Source organism: Ambystoma mexicanum, chromosome 5p (genome assembly GCF_040938575.1).
Source record: "Ambystoma mexicanum isolate Mex_15411 chromosome 5p, UKY_AmexF1_1, whole genome shotgun sequence".
Lineage (NCBI taxonomy): Eukaryota > Metazoa > Chordata > Amphibia > Caudata > Ambystomatidae > Ambystoma > Ambystoma mexicanum.
The window spans coordinates 1,158,098,938-1,158,118,988 of NC_090930.1; the positions used below are offsets into that span (position 1 = coordinate 1,158,098,938).

General features: G+C 44.6%; 1 protein-coding gene across 1 annotated transcript in view; it reads left to right on the forward strand.

The window, feature by feature from the left end:
* The window catches only part of CARMIL1 (capping protein regulator and myosin 1 linker 1), a 1,545,633-nt gene that overhangs the window by 952,259 nt on the left and 573,323 nt on the right, over positions 1–20,051 (forward strand). Inside the window, exons 14-16 of the mRNA XM_069613644.1 lie at positions 10,459–10,536; positions 11,198–11,274; positions 16,636–16,740. Of these exons, the coding sequence (XP_069469745.1) occupies positions 10,459–10,536; positions 11,198–11,274; positions 16,636–16,740 (260 nt within the window). The remainder of the gene's footprint in view (positions 1–10,458; positions 10,537–11,197; positions 11,275–16,635; positions 16,741–20,051) is intronic.

Below are 20,051 nucleotides of genomic sequence, written 5' to 3' on the forward strand. Positions count from 1 at the left end.
TGGTGTAATTTATTGCCACGTTGCAATCTTGGAAACCTATTTGTATCACATGCATATCTCCTTCTAGAAATAGAAGACAACACTCTTTTTACTGCATCCTCACCTGTGCTGGATACATACATCTATATATTTCTGGGTTCTATGTCGTTTTGCCGACATTAGTTTTTTCCAAATATTTTCTTTTCAAAAAATCATTTTGATAAAACTCATCAATTTCTTTTTTATATTGGCGGGGTTCCCGCCCCCCCCAGGCGCTCCTTTGCTATATTATAAACCCTACCCCAACCACCTCCACCCATTGTACCCCTTTACCCCACCCCCCAAATATTTCGATTAGATGTTTCGATGTCATTTTTCCCCAAAAACATTGCATCTAAAACACACCTGTCAGCAAATCAACACAATACCATATTTCTGTTTTCAGCTTGGGAAGCCAATCTGTAGAGAAAGTGTTTTCCAATGTGTAGCACAAGTATTGCAATTTCTGGAATTATTTTATTTTGTTTCTAACACAGATGGCATATTGCTTTAATTTTTACTATTTCTAGCTCATTACCACCCAAGCTACAAATGTTTTTTCCTGTCCCCATTGCTGGTTGTGAATGCCGAGCTGCACTGGAAACGGATTTATTTTTCGTATTCAAGCCTAAGCGACCCGCGACAGATACTGGCTTGTAGATTCAGGTTCATGATGGGATCCAGGGGCTCCATGTGCAGTACAGATATTTACAGTTTCCTGAAAATATACGTGGGTGACCCATGAAAATACACGAGTCACGGTCGGGATCCCAAATGTATTGCTTCTGGGAGTGTAGTCCCTAGGCCTCCCCAATAACTACATCAACGAATGGCAAGAGTCTTCCTTAGGAAAGGGCTGTATGAACAGGTAAGCGAAAATGCTGCAGAGAAGGATTTCCCATGCTGGATGGGGAAAAGAACCAGAGCAGCTCAGGTGCCATACTGTAATAACACTGGAGACTCTACCCCCACTTCCCAGCAGAAACCTGACTTTTCTGGCGGTTTACTATTGAAAGTTCCCCTAGAAGTAGAAAAGGGAAAGGAACAATGCCAGAAGTTGATTCAATTGGGTTGGAAGTAAGGTAACTCGCACGCTGCCAAAGAGAGATATCACTGCAAGAAATATAAAACTGACACTGTAGTCACAGGTATACTTATATTGATTTCACAAAGATATTTAATCAGGTTGTGAACAGCCGACACGTGTTTCGACATCACCAGTCATTCTCAAGGCTGTCTTATGTACGTATGATACAAGAGGAAGTAACTATAAATGAAAGTAAAATAAAGAAACAAAAGAAAATGAAGTAACCATAAAGTTAAGGTAAGTTTGGCCAATTGCAAATTTTCATCATGGGTAGATTGTGGAGGAAATGGTTTCAATGACAAATACAAAATAATATAAAGGTAACATACCGAAAACCAGTTGATGGGTTCAGGGATGAGCGGAAAGCGCACAGAGAGACAAAAGAGAGATACATAAAAAGCTGAAATTCACAGTCATTGGAAATTTCCATTGATTTTTCAAATGTGTTCTAATATGTGTGTTTACACATCATTTGCCCCAGTGCCACCATACTGTAATGTTGTTATAAACCCGATGGCAGACAGACATAGTGAATCTTAACAAGGCTATTGTGCTTGTTAGTGGAAAATTATGAAGCCGAAAGATAAAATTAATCAAATAGACAAAACCAAACCTGTCCTGTGTATGTGATAACAGTGAGAACTCGAATGGCATGCAAAGTATAACATGCACCCAATGGCAAGAGTGCAAGCTTACCCTGATGTCTTGAAAGGGGAATATGGTGATCTATTAGTCGAAAGACAAAAAATAAACCTGGCTTAGGAGATCCTCCCAACCAATGGAGACAATGGTGTTAGATTGGAGAGAGTAAGTAGAAAGCGAGGCCATACCATATAATTATGCCTTCACGTGAATGGAATGGCATAGAACGTCAGTGAAGTAGCACGTAACCGTATTTTCAAAAGAATATCATAATTCAGGTCATCACATGGAAAAACACATCTGTATAAGTCGAAAACCAGAGATGAAAACATCATCAGTCCTCTGAGTAAAAGTAATAGCAGAGAAATTCAAAAAGAGAGAGAAAAAAACACAAGTAGGAAATGAATGAGAAGGTTCCTCACCTAATGGTGTAGTAGCAAGAGGTACTATTCTCGAGATGCAAAAAAGGGGGTTCCCTGGATAAAGGTCCAGGAGAATGCAGCAAGCTTAGTTCACGGTTTCTTCGTAGGATGTTTCTCGCAGTGGTCGACTCTGACTCTAGTCCCAAATCTCTTGCCTTTTATGCAGATTTCTCCCATTCATGCACAGCCTAGGCTGGGGAGTTTCGGGAACCCCCCTCACATCCTGCCTTTCCAGACACACTGGAGCCAGAGGTGGGTTTCAGGACTGAAGCTCGCCAAAGGCAAAACGAACAAAGGGCTCAAACCTGGCTCAGCGCGCAGATTAAAACCCAAGAAAGACCTCACAAACAGAAAATGACGAAAAAAGAACCCAGGGCCATTTTGACAATATGGTCACCCATTGGTGCTATACTGCAGCTGAGGATTCGGCCTGCGGTAGAAAAGCACAATGGTAGGAAAATGAAACCACTGCCACCAGACATTTAAAGTAGTGAGGGTAACATAAAAAATGTTACATGAGAATGTAGGATAAGTAACTACTAGTTAACCCTCCAGCACTCCACATAAAATGGTGTGTGCTGGACCCACAAAGAGAAAAGGTAAGTAAAGTCAATTTCACTTCTTGGAAACAGTAGTTCACACAAGAAAAAGGTATTTAACCCTGTGCTGTGTGTCACTATACAATAAGTGGATGCCTATGGAGTTTGTCAGATTCCAAAAACAGTGGAATCACATAATCCGTATCAGGTCAAAACACATGATAGAGTGAGAGAAGTTTCTCACTCCAGGGTTAAAATGAAAAAGTCCCAAAGTCCAGAAAAAGAGCTGGGGGTCTGTATGGTTGAAGGGAATTAGCACAGAAATGAGAATTCTCCCTAACACCTACTTACGTAACCAATTTGAAGAAAAGAAAAGTGGTGATTTCTGAGTAGGTGAAATTGGATTAGTTGAAATCTCCGGTATCAGTCATGTAGCAGTGTTAGGCAGAATTCTGTGCAGTGCCCTTAGGGACCACTACACACAATTAAGACTACAAGTGGTAATACAAGTTCACCTTTGGTACAAGCCTGTACTACTATGTTAAAGTGGTAGCAGTAGCGGAGCAGCCAGACTTATCTCAAGAGTATATGAGCAGTAGCAGAGATTACACAAAGGGACCACAATTACTGTGGCTCAAGCAAACACTGACTCAAGGTTTCAGGTAAAAAATATAAGTACATTTATTTTTAAACCATCTGTTATAAAACACAACACTTCTACTAATTCAAAACCACACGTAAAATACACTACAACCAACCAATTCACTTGGCACAGTATAACTCAAGGTAAGTACCCAAGTTTCAACGGACTGGTGTTGTGAAACAAAAGACGTTACCCGGAATAAATATGCGATCACTTTTTGACAGTAATGACAGTTCGGTCTTACTAAAGATACGCGTATCTGCGTCAAGAAATGTTACTGGGCAAAAACACACTTAGCACCTGAGTTAACCAGAGAGAGTTGGGGGCAAAATCATAGGCAATACTTTTGTCAAGGCAGACAGAATCAGAGAACACTCATAGACAAAAATAAAAGAGCCAATAGGCCAGAGCCAGTGTCAAGTGGAACCGGGTTCCTGTTGTCGAGGATCACACCGTCGGACAGTTCAAGATTCAATGTTGCCAGGAGTACTTGGATATTGTCAACAGAGGAAGCAAAAGTTATAAGATGGAGGGAAGACAAGGGCAAGCCTTGGAGGAGGAGAAAAGAAATTCACCCTAGCTCCTCGAAGCAGAACACAGTACCTTATTCAAAGAAGAAGCTGGTGCCACAGCAGTTGTTCCTGGTAGTGTCCTGCAGACCCACGTTTCCTGGAGTTTCGGCAAGAAGGACGTCTGGAGGGGTCTGAACTACGCAGGGATGAAGCCAGCAGCAGCGACAGTGAATAAAAGGTGCGCTCCTTAAAAACAGGAGAGGCTCTTCAGATGGCTATCCGGACCACTACAGCAGTGTGCAGCGATTTCAACCACGAAGGGGATCCTCTGGCTGTGGAAGATGAGCTGGTTGACCCCACCAGGCTCAAGGAAAGAAGACTCCGGACTGGATCTTCTCTGGTCGTCGAAGGGTAGATAGCTCAGGACTGCAGCAGGGCTTCACCGGGACGGGATAGTTGCAGCAGCTGTCTTCTTCTCCGCTTCTCTTCGGTTCCTTGTAGTTCCAGTAGCGACTCTTGACTCCCAGCCCAAGAGTCCTGCCTTTTATGTGAAAATCCCCCATTCACACAGCCTGGCTGTCAATCACGCAGCAGGGGGGTTGTCCAGCCCGGACAACCACCTCAGCCAATCATGGCAAAGTGCGACTTGGGTTTCCTAGGATACCCTGTCCAGGGGGTGACTACACCCCTCCCTCACATTCAGCCCACCTAGACACCCAGGCGCCTACAGGAGGGCTTCTTGGTAGAAGCCCGCCAAAAGACGGTGAACAAAGAAGGCAAACCTGGTTTGCCGTGCAAAGTAAAACACTAGAAGGACTTTAACAAAAAGAAATGGCGAATAAACCCGACCGTAGCCAAAAGCAAAAGTATTTGGTCAAGCGGGTTTATGTTCGAGGCTAATATAATAGCCTAAAACAATACCACGTTTATATAGTATAATCCCGGTAGAAAAGTTAGGGTAGATACCACTGCCACCAGCCAAGTCTAAATGTTAAAAGAGCAAAACAAGGCTCTAGGAGGTACAGATTAAAAGGGCTAAGAATTAACCCTTTCCAATACTCCATGTAAGATGGGGTGTACTGGATCTATGGTTAAATGACTATGTATGTATGTTAGTGGCAACTTTACCCTTTTCTGGGGGACAGTAGTCAGCCCCAGAAATAGAGTCGGTGGGAAGTCTAAAAGACAACCATGTGTCACTGCACTGAAGGTGCTGTGTAACCCACAAAAGAGTGGGTCTACTGAAGTGGTGTACTCCAGAGCCCACCATCACAAAACAGATGAAATACACATGGCAAAACACGGGTAAGAGTGGGGGAAAAGCTCACACTCTTACGAAGTGGAAAAAATAAACTCCAGAAATCCAGCAAAGCTGCTGGGGGACTCACTAGGTAAGGGAAATTAGCCATTGATGAGAATTATCCCTAACAAGCAGGACAGCCATGACTCATCCAGTTGCTTGCTTTGCTCCTGATAGTGTACATACCTCACAGATCATGTCAGAAATGGTCTCATGGAAGACCATTTTTAGGTTTTGTACATTAACCATGATGTCCTTTCAACTGTGTTTAGAGAGCCATTCTGGCAAGAATCATGCTTACAAAAATGTTGACAGTAAAATTGATGGGAAAGTTATATTCACTATAAAATAGGCAGTAGATCAATAATTAAGAGTTAGGAACAACGCATTTAGTTTTTGTAAAATCTCGACAGGTAAAAACTACCAGCACGCACAATGTCATGCGTTCCATCCCTGCCGAGACTGCCTCAGGTCAGATTGTAAAACGGGGAAAAAGTACTACTACATGTTATGCCACCCTCCCCGTCCACCATTTTGAACTCGTCAGCTTTTGTCCATTCTTCAAAGAACATGATAAACTGACTTTACTTCAATCCACAAAAAGAATGCCTATTCCTGGATGAAAGTAAACAATGCATATGTGAAAAACATTGATTTCGTAATTCTTTTTTGATAGGTTTTTCAAATGTCCTCATTTAGATGTCAAGCCATGTCCAAAAACGTGTCTCATAATTGATACATAAGTTCATGCAAGCAAAAAAGCTGAACTTGTTATTATAATCGTGGTCATACTTACCATCATCTCACTACTGTTTGAATGCCCGTAACATTGAACTCATTATTCAGAAGATTAAACACACCATCATTATACACATCTAAACACAACTACATATTTGTCATACACTTTAAAATCCAAAGTGCTGTCTGTGTGCGGTGACTTATCAGGATGGGGCCGGTTCAAGAGAATCATTTGGGCTCCATTTGGCAACTTTTGTTTTCAGAGGCACTTGCCCAACAATTTCATTTACATATGATCAGCTGCTTGTTAATCACGTATAAAATTAATAACACACTTGTGCAGACATCAATAAGAGAATAAGTCCGAAGTAGACAATCCATCTTCAGCTCAAACAATGCATACCGAAATCATGTAACGACATAGCATGTATATTTTACTTTTATATCTATTTTAGAAAGACAAATCACTCTTCAACCATGTTGCCTTTGCATTTGGGCTAATTTGCATACCCACAATGCCTTGCTGAAATGGCTCTGCACTGGAGGTGAACTTCCAGCGATGGTTACTAGGTGGTGCTGTGGCACCATAACTTTGTTGGTGTTTGATATCATTTTTATGTGTGTGGGTCCATTTTCATAGTGCTGCTTCATCTTGGCGCTCTGAACTGAAGAGAATAGTAAGAATTACCTGGGGTAAAGCCGGGCCTTAGTCAAATGGCAAAACCAAAGGAAAACTTATGGTGGCCAGGTAATGAGTTCAACATTTTTGCAGCTGAAAATGAGAAGGAACGGCCTCTAACCCTCACTTAGTGGAAGTCCGGTGGTAGAGAAGCAAAGCTTTTATGAGGGATTGTGTTTACTAAGCCTTTCAGCACAGCTGGTGCTATAAAAAGCATGATGGGCTACGGGCAGTGACATACATTCAGTATGGCGAGTGAGCAGTAGCCATTGCAAGGCACACCAGGACAGTATTGGTTGTGTATGGAAAGAGAAGACCAGGCAGGCTGCAGCATTGTGAATGTGTTGGAGTTGATATAGACGGTGTTGTAGTAGTCGATCCTGGAAGATACAAAAGCATTTGTAATTGTAGTTCAGTGTCTTGTGATAGAAATGGCTGCAAGGGACGTAGAACACTGAGATGGAGAAAACAAGATCGAGGGACAGTGTTTGTGTGCAGCATGAAGAAGACCCCAGAATGTTACATTATTCTGAGATTGCAAACTTGCAACAATGTGCTGGGCAGGTGCTGACATTTTCAAGCTAGACTGGTTGAAATATAGAAACTCTGGTTCACATCCACTGTAGTACGTTCTGCATGCTAATTTGGAAGTTGCAGATGGATTGACTCTGTCAGAGGCATCGCTGGAGGTTTGGGGGGGGTTAGGGCGGCTATAACACCCAGTCTTTTCGTTGTAGCTCAGGGGCTACAACCAAAAGTCTAGCTAGCCCCGACAGTCCCAGCATTAGCGTAGCCCCAGATTTTGTACAGACCTAGCAACACCCCTGGACTCCGTTCTCCTTCATAGCACATTAGACTACGAGTGTCCTCGGCATACATGTACAACATTAGTACACAGCTCCTGATCACCTAAAATGAGAGGGAAATATAAAGGGTGAAGAGCAAAGGGGTCAAAATAATACCATGGGGACGCCCCAGGTCGAATATTGGGAGGTCGACTAATAGGAAAGTAGGGCTACCGATCAAGTTCGTTCCTTTAGAAAGCTACAACATTACTGAAAGATTAAAGATTGTGAAATGGTTTCCCACTCCTGGTATAACCAACCACGAAAATCAGCACTGATTCTGTGATGTGAGCTGGGTGGAAATGTAGATGCACCTGTTCTATTATCACCTGGTGCATTATTATTCACATTAAACGGTAATTGGGACATGTGTCCAGTTGCATCGGTCTCTTGGATCTAACTAAGGTTTTGTCTTCCGTATATTTGTCTTTCAAATATAATGGTCTTGAAATTCTCTCCTTCTCTTCCAAGAGCCTTGTGTCTGAGTCTGCGGTCCTTCTCTCTCACTTTTCTGAGGATTATATGTTTATTTTGGGATTGAGATGATCCCAGCATCTCCTTCTCACTCATTTCCTCCACACATCCCAGTACCCAACTTTATGGCTTTTCGAAGGATGGAATTGGAAAGATATGAATGAGTAATTCGTCTATGGCATCTTCCTTTCTGCTCTACTCTCCCTAGTGTTTGCCATTACCGAGTCTTAGGAAATCATGTCCAATATAGAGACCGAACTCTGTTCTCTTTGCATGGATAGAATCTGATCTGTGCCTTTTCTTGGAGACTTCACTTAATTCTGAGGCTTGGTGTGTGCACAGTCGCTGCCCTGGCATGGTGGTAGACTCGTGTGCTGAAGATAGACTGCCTCCAAGTGCCCGGGCCATTGATAGTCGATGAAACTGACGAGCATGGCCAGCCCTGTGGTGCGAGTGGCATTGGTCCAGCTCATCCTTTTTCATGAATGCATTTAAGATATTGACATTCCTACTGGCCACGGCTCTGCGCTGTCCGTCAGCCTGCATCATTCGCGCAGCTGCGGCTTAGTTGTGATTTTAAAATAAGGGGCAGCAGCAGCGAGGGCTGCGCTGGATGTGTGCCAGGGTGTGCAATAGGCCAGGCAGCCATTGCACTGGCATCAGGCCCAGTCGTCTTCAGTTCAACGGCTGGGGGTTGCTTGTGCAGGTGGGACAGAAGCCGTATATGGCACTGCTCTTGTACAGGTGGGGCAGGAGCACCACTAAGCATGGCTTTGGGTGAGCCCTTTCTCTTCCCTGGCATGTGGCGCTCAGCTAAAGGACATGTGCAAGGGCGCAGAGTAAATGAGTGTTATATTTCTGAAGCTAGCGCTGGACAGGGGTTTCCCAGTGCAGCCCAGGGTGCCTGAAGAGGACAGGAGTACATTTGCCACCAGGTAACATCAGAGAAAACACATTACTGCCGAGGCTACCGACCTGTAATAACAGAATGTAGGGGTTACTCCTTTCTCTGACTACAGGCTGCATGGAGCACGTGGACGTTTGACATTTAGAGCATGTCATTGTATGTAACTGGTTGTCCAACTCCAGGCCTCAAGGGCCAGACCCATGCTGGGTTTTCAGGATACCCCTCATTAACATTCATGAGATACATTTGCATACACTGGCTAATGTATTCACATTTTTCCTCATGAATAGAAATGAGGGATATCCCTGAGGCCCGAAGTTGGACAACCCTAGAAGCTTTGTATTTTTTGCTAACATTTTGACTAATAAGTGCTTGAAAATAGACAATTCTGAGAGGTCCCATTGACAGCTGTGAGCTTTAGCTTCACATGCCACAGCTATAGAGGTGGTTGCAATATTTGTTGTTCTCTGGTGTAAGAGTCTGAAAGGAAATTAGACATGCAGCTCGTAGATGCAACACGATACTACATCGTTCCAGAGCACTGGAAACATCGGAATGCCAATGGGTTTTCAGTAAGTAGTCAGTAGAGGAGGGGAATACTTTGATGTCGCAAAGCTGCTTAAGGTGCAGCTGCTGCGCACGTTCACTGCAGAGAATGTGAAGTGCTAGTCGTGTTCCTTCCATTGCAGGTTTAGCAGGCACACTGGCAAGCGCCGGCACTGTTCCGCTAACAGCAGAGCAGTTGCAAGTAGCTCACTTACAGTCCCAATACAAGTATGCAAGTCCTGCTGAAAAGCGCAGTTCTAGTGCACCGAAAATAACTTTAGCAGCAATAGTTTGATAACAAATAATATAATAATGTGACTTGCTTAGAAGCACTAATAACAGTATTCCCGTTTTGCCTTTTGAGCAGGCAGTGGAATGGTGCTAGTAGAGGGCGTCCCTAAGAGGGCAGGGAAGGCACGAGTGTGCCAGAAAATGTGTTGGCCAGAGCACTTTTATAACACAAATGAAGTAGTGCCTCTCCCAGCAGAGACTCACTCCCACACGTTTCTCCAGAATCTCCAGAATAGGCACACGTTCCAGGCAAAACAAAGACCTAGGCCACTCGTTCAGGTAAAACTGACCACTGACCGAAGGGGTCCTTAAGAATGCCATAAAAACATTTCTTATTAGAATCTTTTCAGAACACATGCAGGCATTCCTGCTGAACCACGGTGCATAATGCAATGTGTTAGTTAGCATGTGCTTCGAGGTACAGTAAGGAATTTACATGTTAACAAATAATATTGTCACGTTTAAATATAATCAAATACAGAAACCACTGGGGCGCTGTAATGGTCTATTGTGCACAGGCAAGTTAGCTAACCTGCATTTGTGCACGTGTAGTGGAATAGGCACTAGTGCAAATGCAGTGCACCTTAATTTCGCCCCTGGAGAATGGTGCCTTGTTTTTGGCCTGCTGGATATTGCATTTTGTTTTTCAAGCCTTAAATGTTTGCAATTCTTTACATCAGCCAGAACCATGAGTTATGTTAAATGCTAGTATGGGTACCACAGAGAAACAAGTGAAATTATGAATGTTCGTCAATTGAATTTGAAATTAGAAGTTGGATTATCGAATACTAATTTTGTATTTTTTTCTTTTTAAGTACCTGTACACCTTTCTGGCCCAGCCAAATGCCATTGTCCATCTGGATTTATCCAACACAGACTGTGCCCTCGACATGGTAATGTTGCTATTCTGCAATCTTCCTTTAAGTTCAAATTAAATATGATCTTGGATCTTTTCTATGTGCACAATGTAGGCACCCGTGAAGCATAAGCACTACACTTTCTAAAGCAAACCATGAATTATAAGAATAAGAGCTGATATACCTTTGTATTTCATTTTGTTCATGTTTATATATCTTTATAAATGATATATGTGCGCAAATTATGTTTATTTATATTTTATAATTATGAACTATTAGTATGCCCATACATTCTTTGTAATTGCATGGACCATGTTTTCTATTTTTTACATACACATTAAAAACTAGATTTGACATGCCTGTATTTATGTGTAGATTCTATTTGCATTTATATAGTATTATTTTTTGGGTATTACATATCGTTTTTTAATGTAATTTCCTTTTCCAGTATTTTTCACTCTTGCATAACCTCTTGGTCTCGTGGATATAGTTGTTGACTGTAAATGATATGTTTAAAAAAAAAAGGGATTAGGGTGCCTAATAAATTCAGTACCTCTCCGGTCAATGAGAGATGCACTGAAACCTTCTTTGTTACTTATTTCCTATCCAAATAGACATGTTCTCGTGCCATGCTCCCATGTTGGCAAGACTTTTCTGTAAGGTGAGAGTATAATGCTGAGTGTCATTGCCTTTTCAGGTCTGCACTGCACTTAATCGCGGGTGCCTTCAGCATCTAGCTGTCCTCAACCTTTCCAGGACTGTATTTTCCCACAGGTGAGAATTTATGGAATGTGTTTTCACAGATAGCAAATTGACAGTTTGTGAAAATGTGCAAATGCATTTAATTTACTTTCTCTATTTATCACTGACCACCGCTGCAGTGGGCAACTGGTGAACACGTTGAATATCCCAAGATGTAACCGGGGCCCCGTTATTTGAAGCAGTTTTATGGTGAACTGGCAATGTGGAAGCAGTTCTTAGCACATCACTTGCAGCAATGGGGTGGTGGCGGGTTCGGGGGGGGGGCTGCAGACTGGCATATTTAGCCATTAAATTTGACACACATAAGCTCCGCGGTGCACACTGGGCTCGATGGGCATGGGAGAATCTAAAGGCCCCTTTGTGTCAAAACTGTCTGCAACTTTACAGAAGGAGGCCAACTTTTTGGACTAAATGCGTTCCACTTGGGAAATTATTGGAAATTCCACATCTGATTGCACAAACTCCCATAATGCACCTACTGGTGGTTTGGGAAATCTGGATGTGTCTACACACGATTTTGATAACTAGAAGGATGCTTTATTGAAAGCACGGCATGATTCTTCTGTGTAGTGTATGCATCTGATCTTGCATCCAGAGGCATGTTTATGCTTTGCATTTTGGTCAGGAGAATGCGCAACTTTACTGTTGTTTCAGCCTCCCCTCGACCTGTAAAACGTAAATAACACAAATGTTGACCATATTATAATAATCATTTCTGACTACACTTAACACGATAATATTCAAATGTATTGATTTAAAAAAACCTGTACCAACAAATAGCAAAACATAGCACACACAGATACTATAAACCAACCTAGCCAAACCGCTGCCAAGGCGAAGTCATCCACTGCTTCCTCCCCACATTGCACTGGACAGAAATACCTCCTACCCCCAGCTTCCTTCCAATGTTCTTTAACATAATGTTATCGCGTGACATTTTACTTGAGCGACATGATGTATCTGTGTAAGTCAATGGCCCTCATTACAAGTTTGCTGGTCCGGAAGCAACGAGTTCTGCGTGCGGGTGCCGTCCTGCCCGCCAGGTCTGCCCTGGCGAGGCAGAACGGCACCCGCCCGCAGACCTTCACTGAAACACGTGCCAGTGTTTCAGTGGTCCCCACGCCCATAGAGTCCTATAAGACTCTATGGGAATGGAGAACAACATAGTTACCAGCGCCTGACTTACCGGCAGCTGGGGTTGTAATACCCCGGTGTTACCGGCAAGCCAGGCGCTGGTAACTGTTTACGGATCCGGCAGCAGCCTGCCGGATTTACCAGCACAGCTACCACCGGACTCGTAATGAGGGCCAATATGTTTCTGGTTTTATGGAATTTTAGCGGACAGTGTCGATTAGGCCTCGTTTACGATGGGTTTACGATGGAACGTTTTGATTCTATTGATAGCACAGAGGCAAGTGCTATGCAGAACTATTTGCATTGGGATCCAGCAAGATACCGGTGAGAAAAGCATGTGTGGAATGTGCACTAGCAGCTCCAGGACGAGCGGATACCAGGTCTAGGAGGGCCAAAAGGGTGTGACCAGTACCAATAAGGACATGCCCCTGGCATCTGGACCTTAAGAAAGACCCTTGGGATTACGGAAAAAGGGGGAAAATGTATACATCACGCACAGAACCCAGGCTTGAAGAAAGGCATCCGTTGCCAGTGCTCTTGGATCCGGCTTCCAGGTGAAAAACACTGGGAGCTGCGTCATAAGATGGGATGCAAAAAGATCAGTACGGATCGGGCCCAGAGACCCTGGAGGCTCTGGAAGACCCTGGGAAACAAGTGCCATACTGCTCGGTCCCATCAATGTCGGGAGAACTAATTCGACACCACGTTTGACTCCAAGGAATTAATACCACCTGAACCTTCAACTGAGGAATCGGGTACAAGTCCCATAATAATTTTAGCCAGATCTCCTAAATCCTTTGATCTCATGCCCCTAGTTTGTTGATGTAGCCTTTTTTCAAAGCTCTGAACTGCAAAGGACCCTGCAGGTATCTCTAAACTATTGATATGCAGCCATAACTCTTCTCATGACCGCTGACCTCCAGTGCAAGCCCCACCGCTGTGAACCCAAACCTGAAGCTAGCATCGGATTCCAAGATAAGACTCGAGGCCTTACCAAAAATGTCCTTGACGTTCCGGGCAGACGCAAGGTCGAGGATACACAATGCACTGTAAAACCCAGAAATTACACCTTCTGGGAAGGCTGCACCAATGTGCTCAGCAGATTGATGGTAGAATGGAGATGTTTGCTTTTTTTCCGAGAAGGGGCCATATTCAGAATCTGGTCCATACAAATAAACGAATACCCCTGCTCAAATGTCAGATTACTGGCTTCAGTAGCTAGGAAAAACACCAAGGAGCAGAGGATAGCCTAAAGGGCAGGGAGAAAAAGTGATACATTTGCCCGCAGCATTGGAATCCTGGAAAGTTACTGTGTTCATAAGCATTCGCGATGGTCAGATAAGCATCCTTAGGTCTAACCTGGCCAACCAATTTCTGGTCCGCAACAATTCTCAACAATGTATTTGTGTCCATCTCGAAATGGCGGTATCTCACCAACTGATTTGTGGCGCGTAGGTTGAAATCGGGACAAAATGAGAGGTGCTTCTGGCAGACCAAAATTACATTACTGAAAAAGATGATAGAGTCCCGAAGAGAATGGTTGAATTGCTGCCTCTTGTAATAATTCAGATATTTCCGGCAGGGCTACTCTACGTGGTTCCAGGCTAAATCTGAGGGACCAGGGTGCAAGGACTGGAAGGGTTCTCATAGAAACTCCATGTACTACCCCCTTACTGTATCCAGCACCCAGGCGTCCCTGTAAACCCCGAACACATTTTTGAAAAAATACTGAATAATACCAACCCTCCAAAGAAGTTTGAGTGGATCCTCATCAATTCCCTTCTGCACTGTCTTTGCTGTGGAAAGCAGGGAGTCCTTCCTTTCATCTTTCAGAGAGCCTCCCTGGATTGATGGGCCTGCTGCTGTTGTCTGTAGCTACCACATGTTGACATTTGGGCCCAACTGGGAGTGCGACCGCTGGCTCGCCCAGCTGGAGTAGAGTTCTGAGGCTGAAATAGTTTCTTCAGCGAGGTTTGGGCCTTGTCCAGTGTGGTGAAGGTGGGAATGAATTTGCCAAAATCCTTCACTGAGCCCGAAAGAGAAGAACCTCTACTGAATACTCTTGCACTGGAGCTAAAGCCAACCTATGATCATAGGACCAAGCATACGGTTAATTTTGAGCAGGATGCACCTTCTTAAATTTGGATAATTGAGGGTTTGGTATTGCCTAACATGTACAATGCTTTTTATGCCCACACTGAAATCATTTCTGGATCAAAAGGTTCTTCAGTAATTTGGGCTTCTTATACAAGATCTAAAATCTTTAGTGGTGGACCCACTGTATTCAGGAGGCGATCCTGAAAAGTAGCCCAGGTACTCTCTTCCCCTTTTGAAACTTTTTTTCCATAACAGGAAAGGAAGACTGCAAGTTGTGATTCCATGGAGGGCACCAAATATTGCTTCCCACTCATGGAGTGCTTTGTAGACACTGGGCCTCATTCGAGTACGACGATAACCCTGCCAGGTTGCCGTCAGACTCGGAATAATTTACCAGCGCCTGACCTCCGGTGCCACCGGACTATTCCAAGTCCGGTGGCCAGGAAGTCAGGCGTGGTTAAATGTTTTTCCCCAATCCCATACAGTGCCATAGGACTCTATGGGAGTGGGGACCACGGAAGCACCAGCTTCTTTGCTAATAGTGCCAGTGCTTCTGTGATAGTCTGCCTACCGAGGCCGCTGCGCCGGCAGGGTCAGACCTGTCGGGCATGGTGGCTTCCGGCAGGCAGACCTTGTAGTATGCCGGTCCAGAAACAACAGTGCCAGTAAGCGTACCGCAGCGTTGTTTCCTGACTGGCATACTTATAATGAGCCCCTTTGACTTCAATTTTCATCGGGATCCATAATCTGATTTCCTCCTGTGTAAATGCTGTACAACCCTGTCCACATGAGGGTAGGACAAACCACTCTGTAATTCAGGTGGGTCAACCGAAAGGGATTGAACATTTGTTTGTTCATGTGAAATACTAGCCCGGAGGTTGAAGGATCCTCCTCCATTAGAGCCACACACTCTTCCACGAGCCTGTCCACAATCAAGGGTGAATCCATTTCCCCCAATAGAGGGTGCCACCAATCTACCCTGGACAATGAGCCCAAGGCCAAAAAACTAGCCCTCTTAATGCGGATACATGATGTCCCCTCCACCCGGGCTTCATTGCTGACTCAAGGGCACCTTCAATTGACGCCCCTGTCTGTAAGTGTCTCAGTCCTGGGGATGCTGAACTGAAACTTCCTGGACCCACATGTCGTACGTTCTTCTGGTGAATGGTGCCATGTACATGCCACTGACGTCATGAGGGCCTTCACTCGACATTCTGCTGTACATTATTGCCCCCATTAATCAGGTCGGCCAGGCCCTGACATACTGCCTAGGACAGTGAATTCCCCAAAACTGACACGCGTGACTTACTTGATGGCAGCCCCCACACTGGGCCCAGTGATCCTTTCACAGGCCTGAGACACCTTCGTGCCCAATAATGAAGTCACCTGGGACTGACAATCAACAGCTTCCCCAGCTGCTTCAGCCAAGGAGAGGACATCTTGCGCCCTTTCTCTCCTTTCCTGCAGCCACCGCTGAGTATTCGTAAAGATGTAACAACAAAGGCTTGCTATGCAAATCCTATGATTACTTTTATGAGGAACACAGACCTTTGCAAAGTCCTTTCTTCTAAAGGGGCAGCAACTGCTGTCGCCGGTGCATGTGTCTGCAGAGGCACCCCGAAGGCCTCCTTTACATAGCCATGTTTGCTGCAGGTGTGGGAGGCGTCTAACCAGCTACTATACAGCAAACCCAAAAGGGGCTGCTAATATGGCAACTACCAAGCGAGCAGCCAAGGTGTTGCTCCGTGTAAGTACGCACAACCCCTTGTATTTTAAAATCTTAACATACAACCACCAAAAATAGACAGAGCAATATTTATCTTGGCAGGGAGCAGCAAGAAAAGAGGGTGACGTCAGAACTGAATATATAGGTATGATGGGAGCAGTAGTTCTTTGCTGTTTTCTTGCTATCTATAATTAAAAAATGAGTTTTGCATAATAGGAGCATCCGGCCATGCCGTAAAATGAAGGGGTTTGTAGTATAGCATCTGGAATAGTACATGCCTTTATATGGGATTTACTATGAGAATGCTTGCCATCAACATTGGGATTCATCATACGCTGATAACTAATATGGAGAAAGAATGGTTTTGTGATTGTGCATTATTGTTTGTCTGCTCACCTATCCCTATTGCTTTGCAGAAAAGGAAAGGACGTCCCACCAGCGTTCAAGCTCTTTTTTAGCAGCTCACTTGCCTTGATGCACATTAACCTGTCTGGCACCAAATTGCCTCCTGAGCCTCTAAAGTAAGTATGGTTATTTGTCTACTCCAGATTTTCAAATACACTGATGAAATATTGCTTTTTGATTGGTTGTACCTCAGGCTCCTTAAAATTATTCAGAATTTGAAACATCCTAGAAAATTGAATGCTTATTGAAACAAAGTGCAGGACACATCAGTCACAGCTAGTAAAATGCATTTATTTTGGAAGCTCGGAAATCTAGGAATGTACTGGAAAGTGATCCATCCATGATGGAGTTATGCTGTACCAGCCAGCTTCCTGCCATAAATATCCCTGTCTGGATCCACTTCAGTGGTGACAGGCCGATTCAAGAAAATGCAGAATTCTCAATCCGTAATTTATTATATTGTAATTACTTCCTACCATTTCTTGTATCGCATCTATCCTGAAGCCCTTCCCAAATTTGAAGGTGACCATGAATTGTTGACAGTCGATTTATGCATTAAATAAAATGGAATGATAGTTTAGGAAAATTAGAAGCTTGCGGATAAAAATTATAACACTTTAGTTTCATATGGTGCTGTTTGATTGAATTGGTAGCTTTGTACCTTTGAAAATAAATGAGAAGATTTTGAGTGGGGGACAGTTTGATTTCAGTTTTACTCATGTTTGGATAGAGAGAGATTTAAATGAAAGCATTGGAGTTTGTTGCTGATCTCACAGCTATTAGAAGCTAGACCCATCACCTATTGTGGGGAAACTAGCACTGTGTAGCAAAGCTTTAAAACATAATTAAATGGGTATAGAGTGGGTATGCTCAAGTATGTTCTATATAGAATTTTGTAGCATTCGTAAGAAACAACAATCGTACATTTTTCAATATCTGCCGGGATATGGGAGGCGAGGGAAAACCCTTGAATGGAATCCATTCTACGAACAGATCAGGTAATTGTTGTTTGACCAATCTCTAGTTTTGGACCTTTAGGCTTGCTTTGATGCTCGGTCTAGGATACCAAAATGTGCCTGTTCTTTCAGCTCTGCTTGGAATTTGGGATGCTTTACTTACAATATGTGTGGGTATGGTTTTGAGAAATCCTTCCCTTGTGGCAGGCAAGTATCATCTTTCCCATTCACAAGAAGGACTGGGTTGAATTACCCCATATCCACCAATTAAAATCATTAGTAGACTTAGTGGAGCACATTTCTAGGAAAGGATTTTTAAGTCATTTACAGTAGTGGGTAGCTCAAAATCAACATCCTATTATTATTCAAACGGATAATGTCGACCTGTTATTTAAGTAACTTTGGTTCTCACACTAAGTTACCAGACGTGGACCCCTTGTTCACTATTCTTAGAGGGGCACAGCTCCACCCTACTGATGAGGTCCAACCAGACCGAAACATGTGTCTGGGGTTGCTGTTGGTACTCTTGTTCAGAGGAGAATTGCTTAGCATTTCCGTGCTGGACTGCCCTAGGGCAGGACAAAGACGGATATGTTTTAGATATTTCTCCTTTGTGAAAGTTAGTGAGCTAAAGACTCTGGGTAAGTCTCCCGTACCCGGGACTAATGTCTGGCAGAGAGACTCCCAGGACCTCCCCCTTGTTTTTTGGACGCGTCAATGGGGACTGAGGTGTGGCGCCGGAGGGCGGAGTCAGTGCAGCGCATGGTCCCAGGGCCGCACCCCTGCATGCCTCTAAATTTAAAGGGAAAGAAGGTTATTTCTGGTGAAAAAGGTTCCGTCTCCCGTCCCTTGGAAGGGATGCCCATGCAGTATGGAGGAAAGGGGACTCCATTTCCACAGCCCTGGGAGCATGCGTTTCCCTGACTCCGCCCATCGGCACCACTCCTCAGTCCCCATTGAAGCGGTGACAATATTAACATTGCCTAAGGACACCAGTATTATTAGGGGGGAGGATGGTGCGATGTGGTGAGGAAAGGGGACTATGAACTAGGACTAAGTTAGTCACTACAGTGAGTAACTATTAATTACTCCTAAGTCCCGTCCGCTTTCCTCCATACTGCATGGGCATTAGAACTTAATGTACGCCCAGGTGGAGAGGTGACCCTCATTAAGCGAACAAGTTGCTTAGAACCACCTGTCCGAAAGTCGAGTCTGATTTAGAGCTGGCATTCAAACAGGAGTGCTTACAGAAACCGAAGGGGTGGCCCAGGTGGCCGCTCTGCTGATGACCTGCCACAGGACTTGCCGCTGGAATGAGACGGCCGTGGCTCTGACAGCGTGGGCATGCATGTTAGCTGGAAGTGGTTTGTGCTAGCCCTCATAGGCCTCCTCAGTGGCCGAAACCATCCACCTTGCTAAAGAGGCCTTGGGTGCCTGATAGCTGGACCTTGACCCCCCAAAGGTGACAAACGGAGCGTCCGACTTGCAGAAGTGCTCGGTCATGTCCAGATAGAATTTCAGAGCACGCCTGACATCCAGACAGTGTATGGTTCTCTGAGTATCCTCCTTAGGATCGGCAAAAAACGTAGGTAAAACGATCTCCTCGTTTAGATGGAAAGCAGAGCCTACCTTAGGTAGGAATGCAGGGTGCGTTCTCGGGCCCGCCTTATCTTTGTGGAAAGTAGTATAGGGTTCTGATGCCACCAAAGCCTGGCTCTTGCTGACTCGGCGAGCAGAGGTGAGACCCACCAACAAAGCTGTTTTAATTGTGACCAATCTGATGTCCACGGACGCCATTGGTTCGAAAGGTTTGTGTGCCAGGGCGCCCAACACTACATTGAGATCCCACACGGGGTGTGGCTTCTTGATAGGCGGGTAGAGCCTGGTGAGGCACACCAGATGCTGCTTAACCACCGGGTTGGATGAGGAGAAGACCTCCTCCTCAGAATTCCTGTAAGCCCCTATGGCTGCCAAGTAGGTGCGGCAGGTGTCTATTTGCACCCCTGAGTGAGCGAGGTGTTCTGAGAATGAGAGCACATCGTCCAATGTGCAAGTAAGGGGGTCGATCTCCTTAGAGTCTGCCCAGTGACTGAACCTGGTCTATTTACTCTTATACTACCTCCTAGTTGCCCTGCTCCTAGCACCCTAAATGGTGTCCGAGTTAGCCTGAGACAGGCTCAGATGCTTCAGTGTGACCTGTTCAGGAACCACGCTGCTGGGGCTAATTTCTGTGGAATGGGGTGGATGACCCTGCCCCACTGCTGCGAGAGGAGATGAGCTGGACCCAGTGGCAGGTGACTGGGTGGCCTGTCCGAGAGGCTGGGGAGCTCCGAGAACCATGGTCTTGCTGCCACCATGAAACTATCAGAATGATGTGGAGGTGACCTGATTCCCTTATCTTGCAGATCACCCTGTGGATCAGGGGTGTGGGAGGGAATGCATACACTGTCATGCCATTCCACTGGATCTGT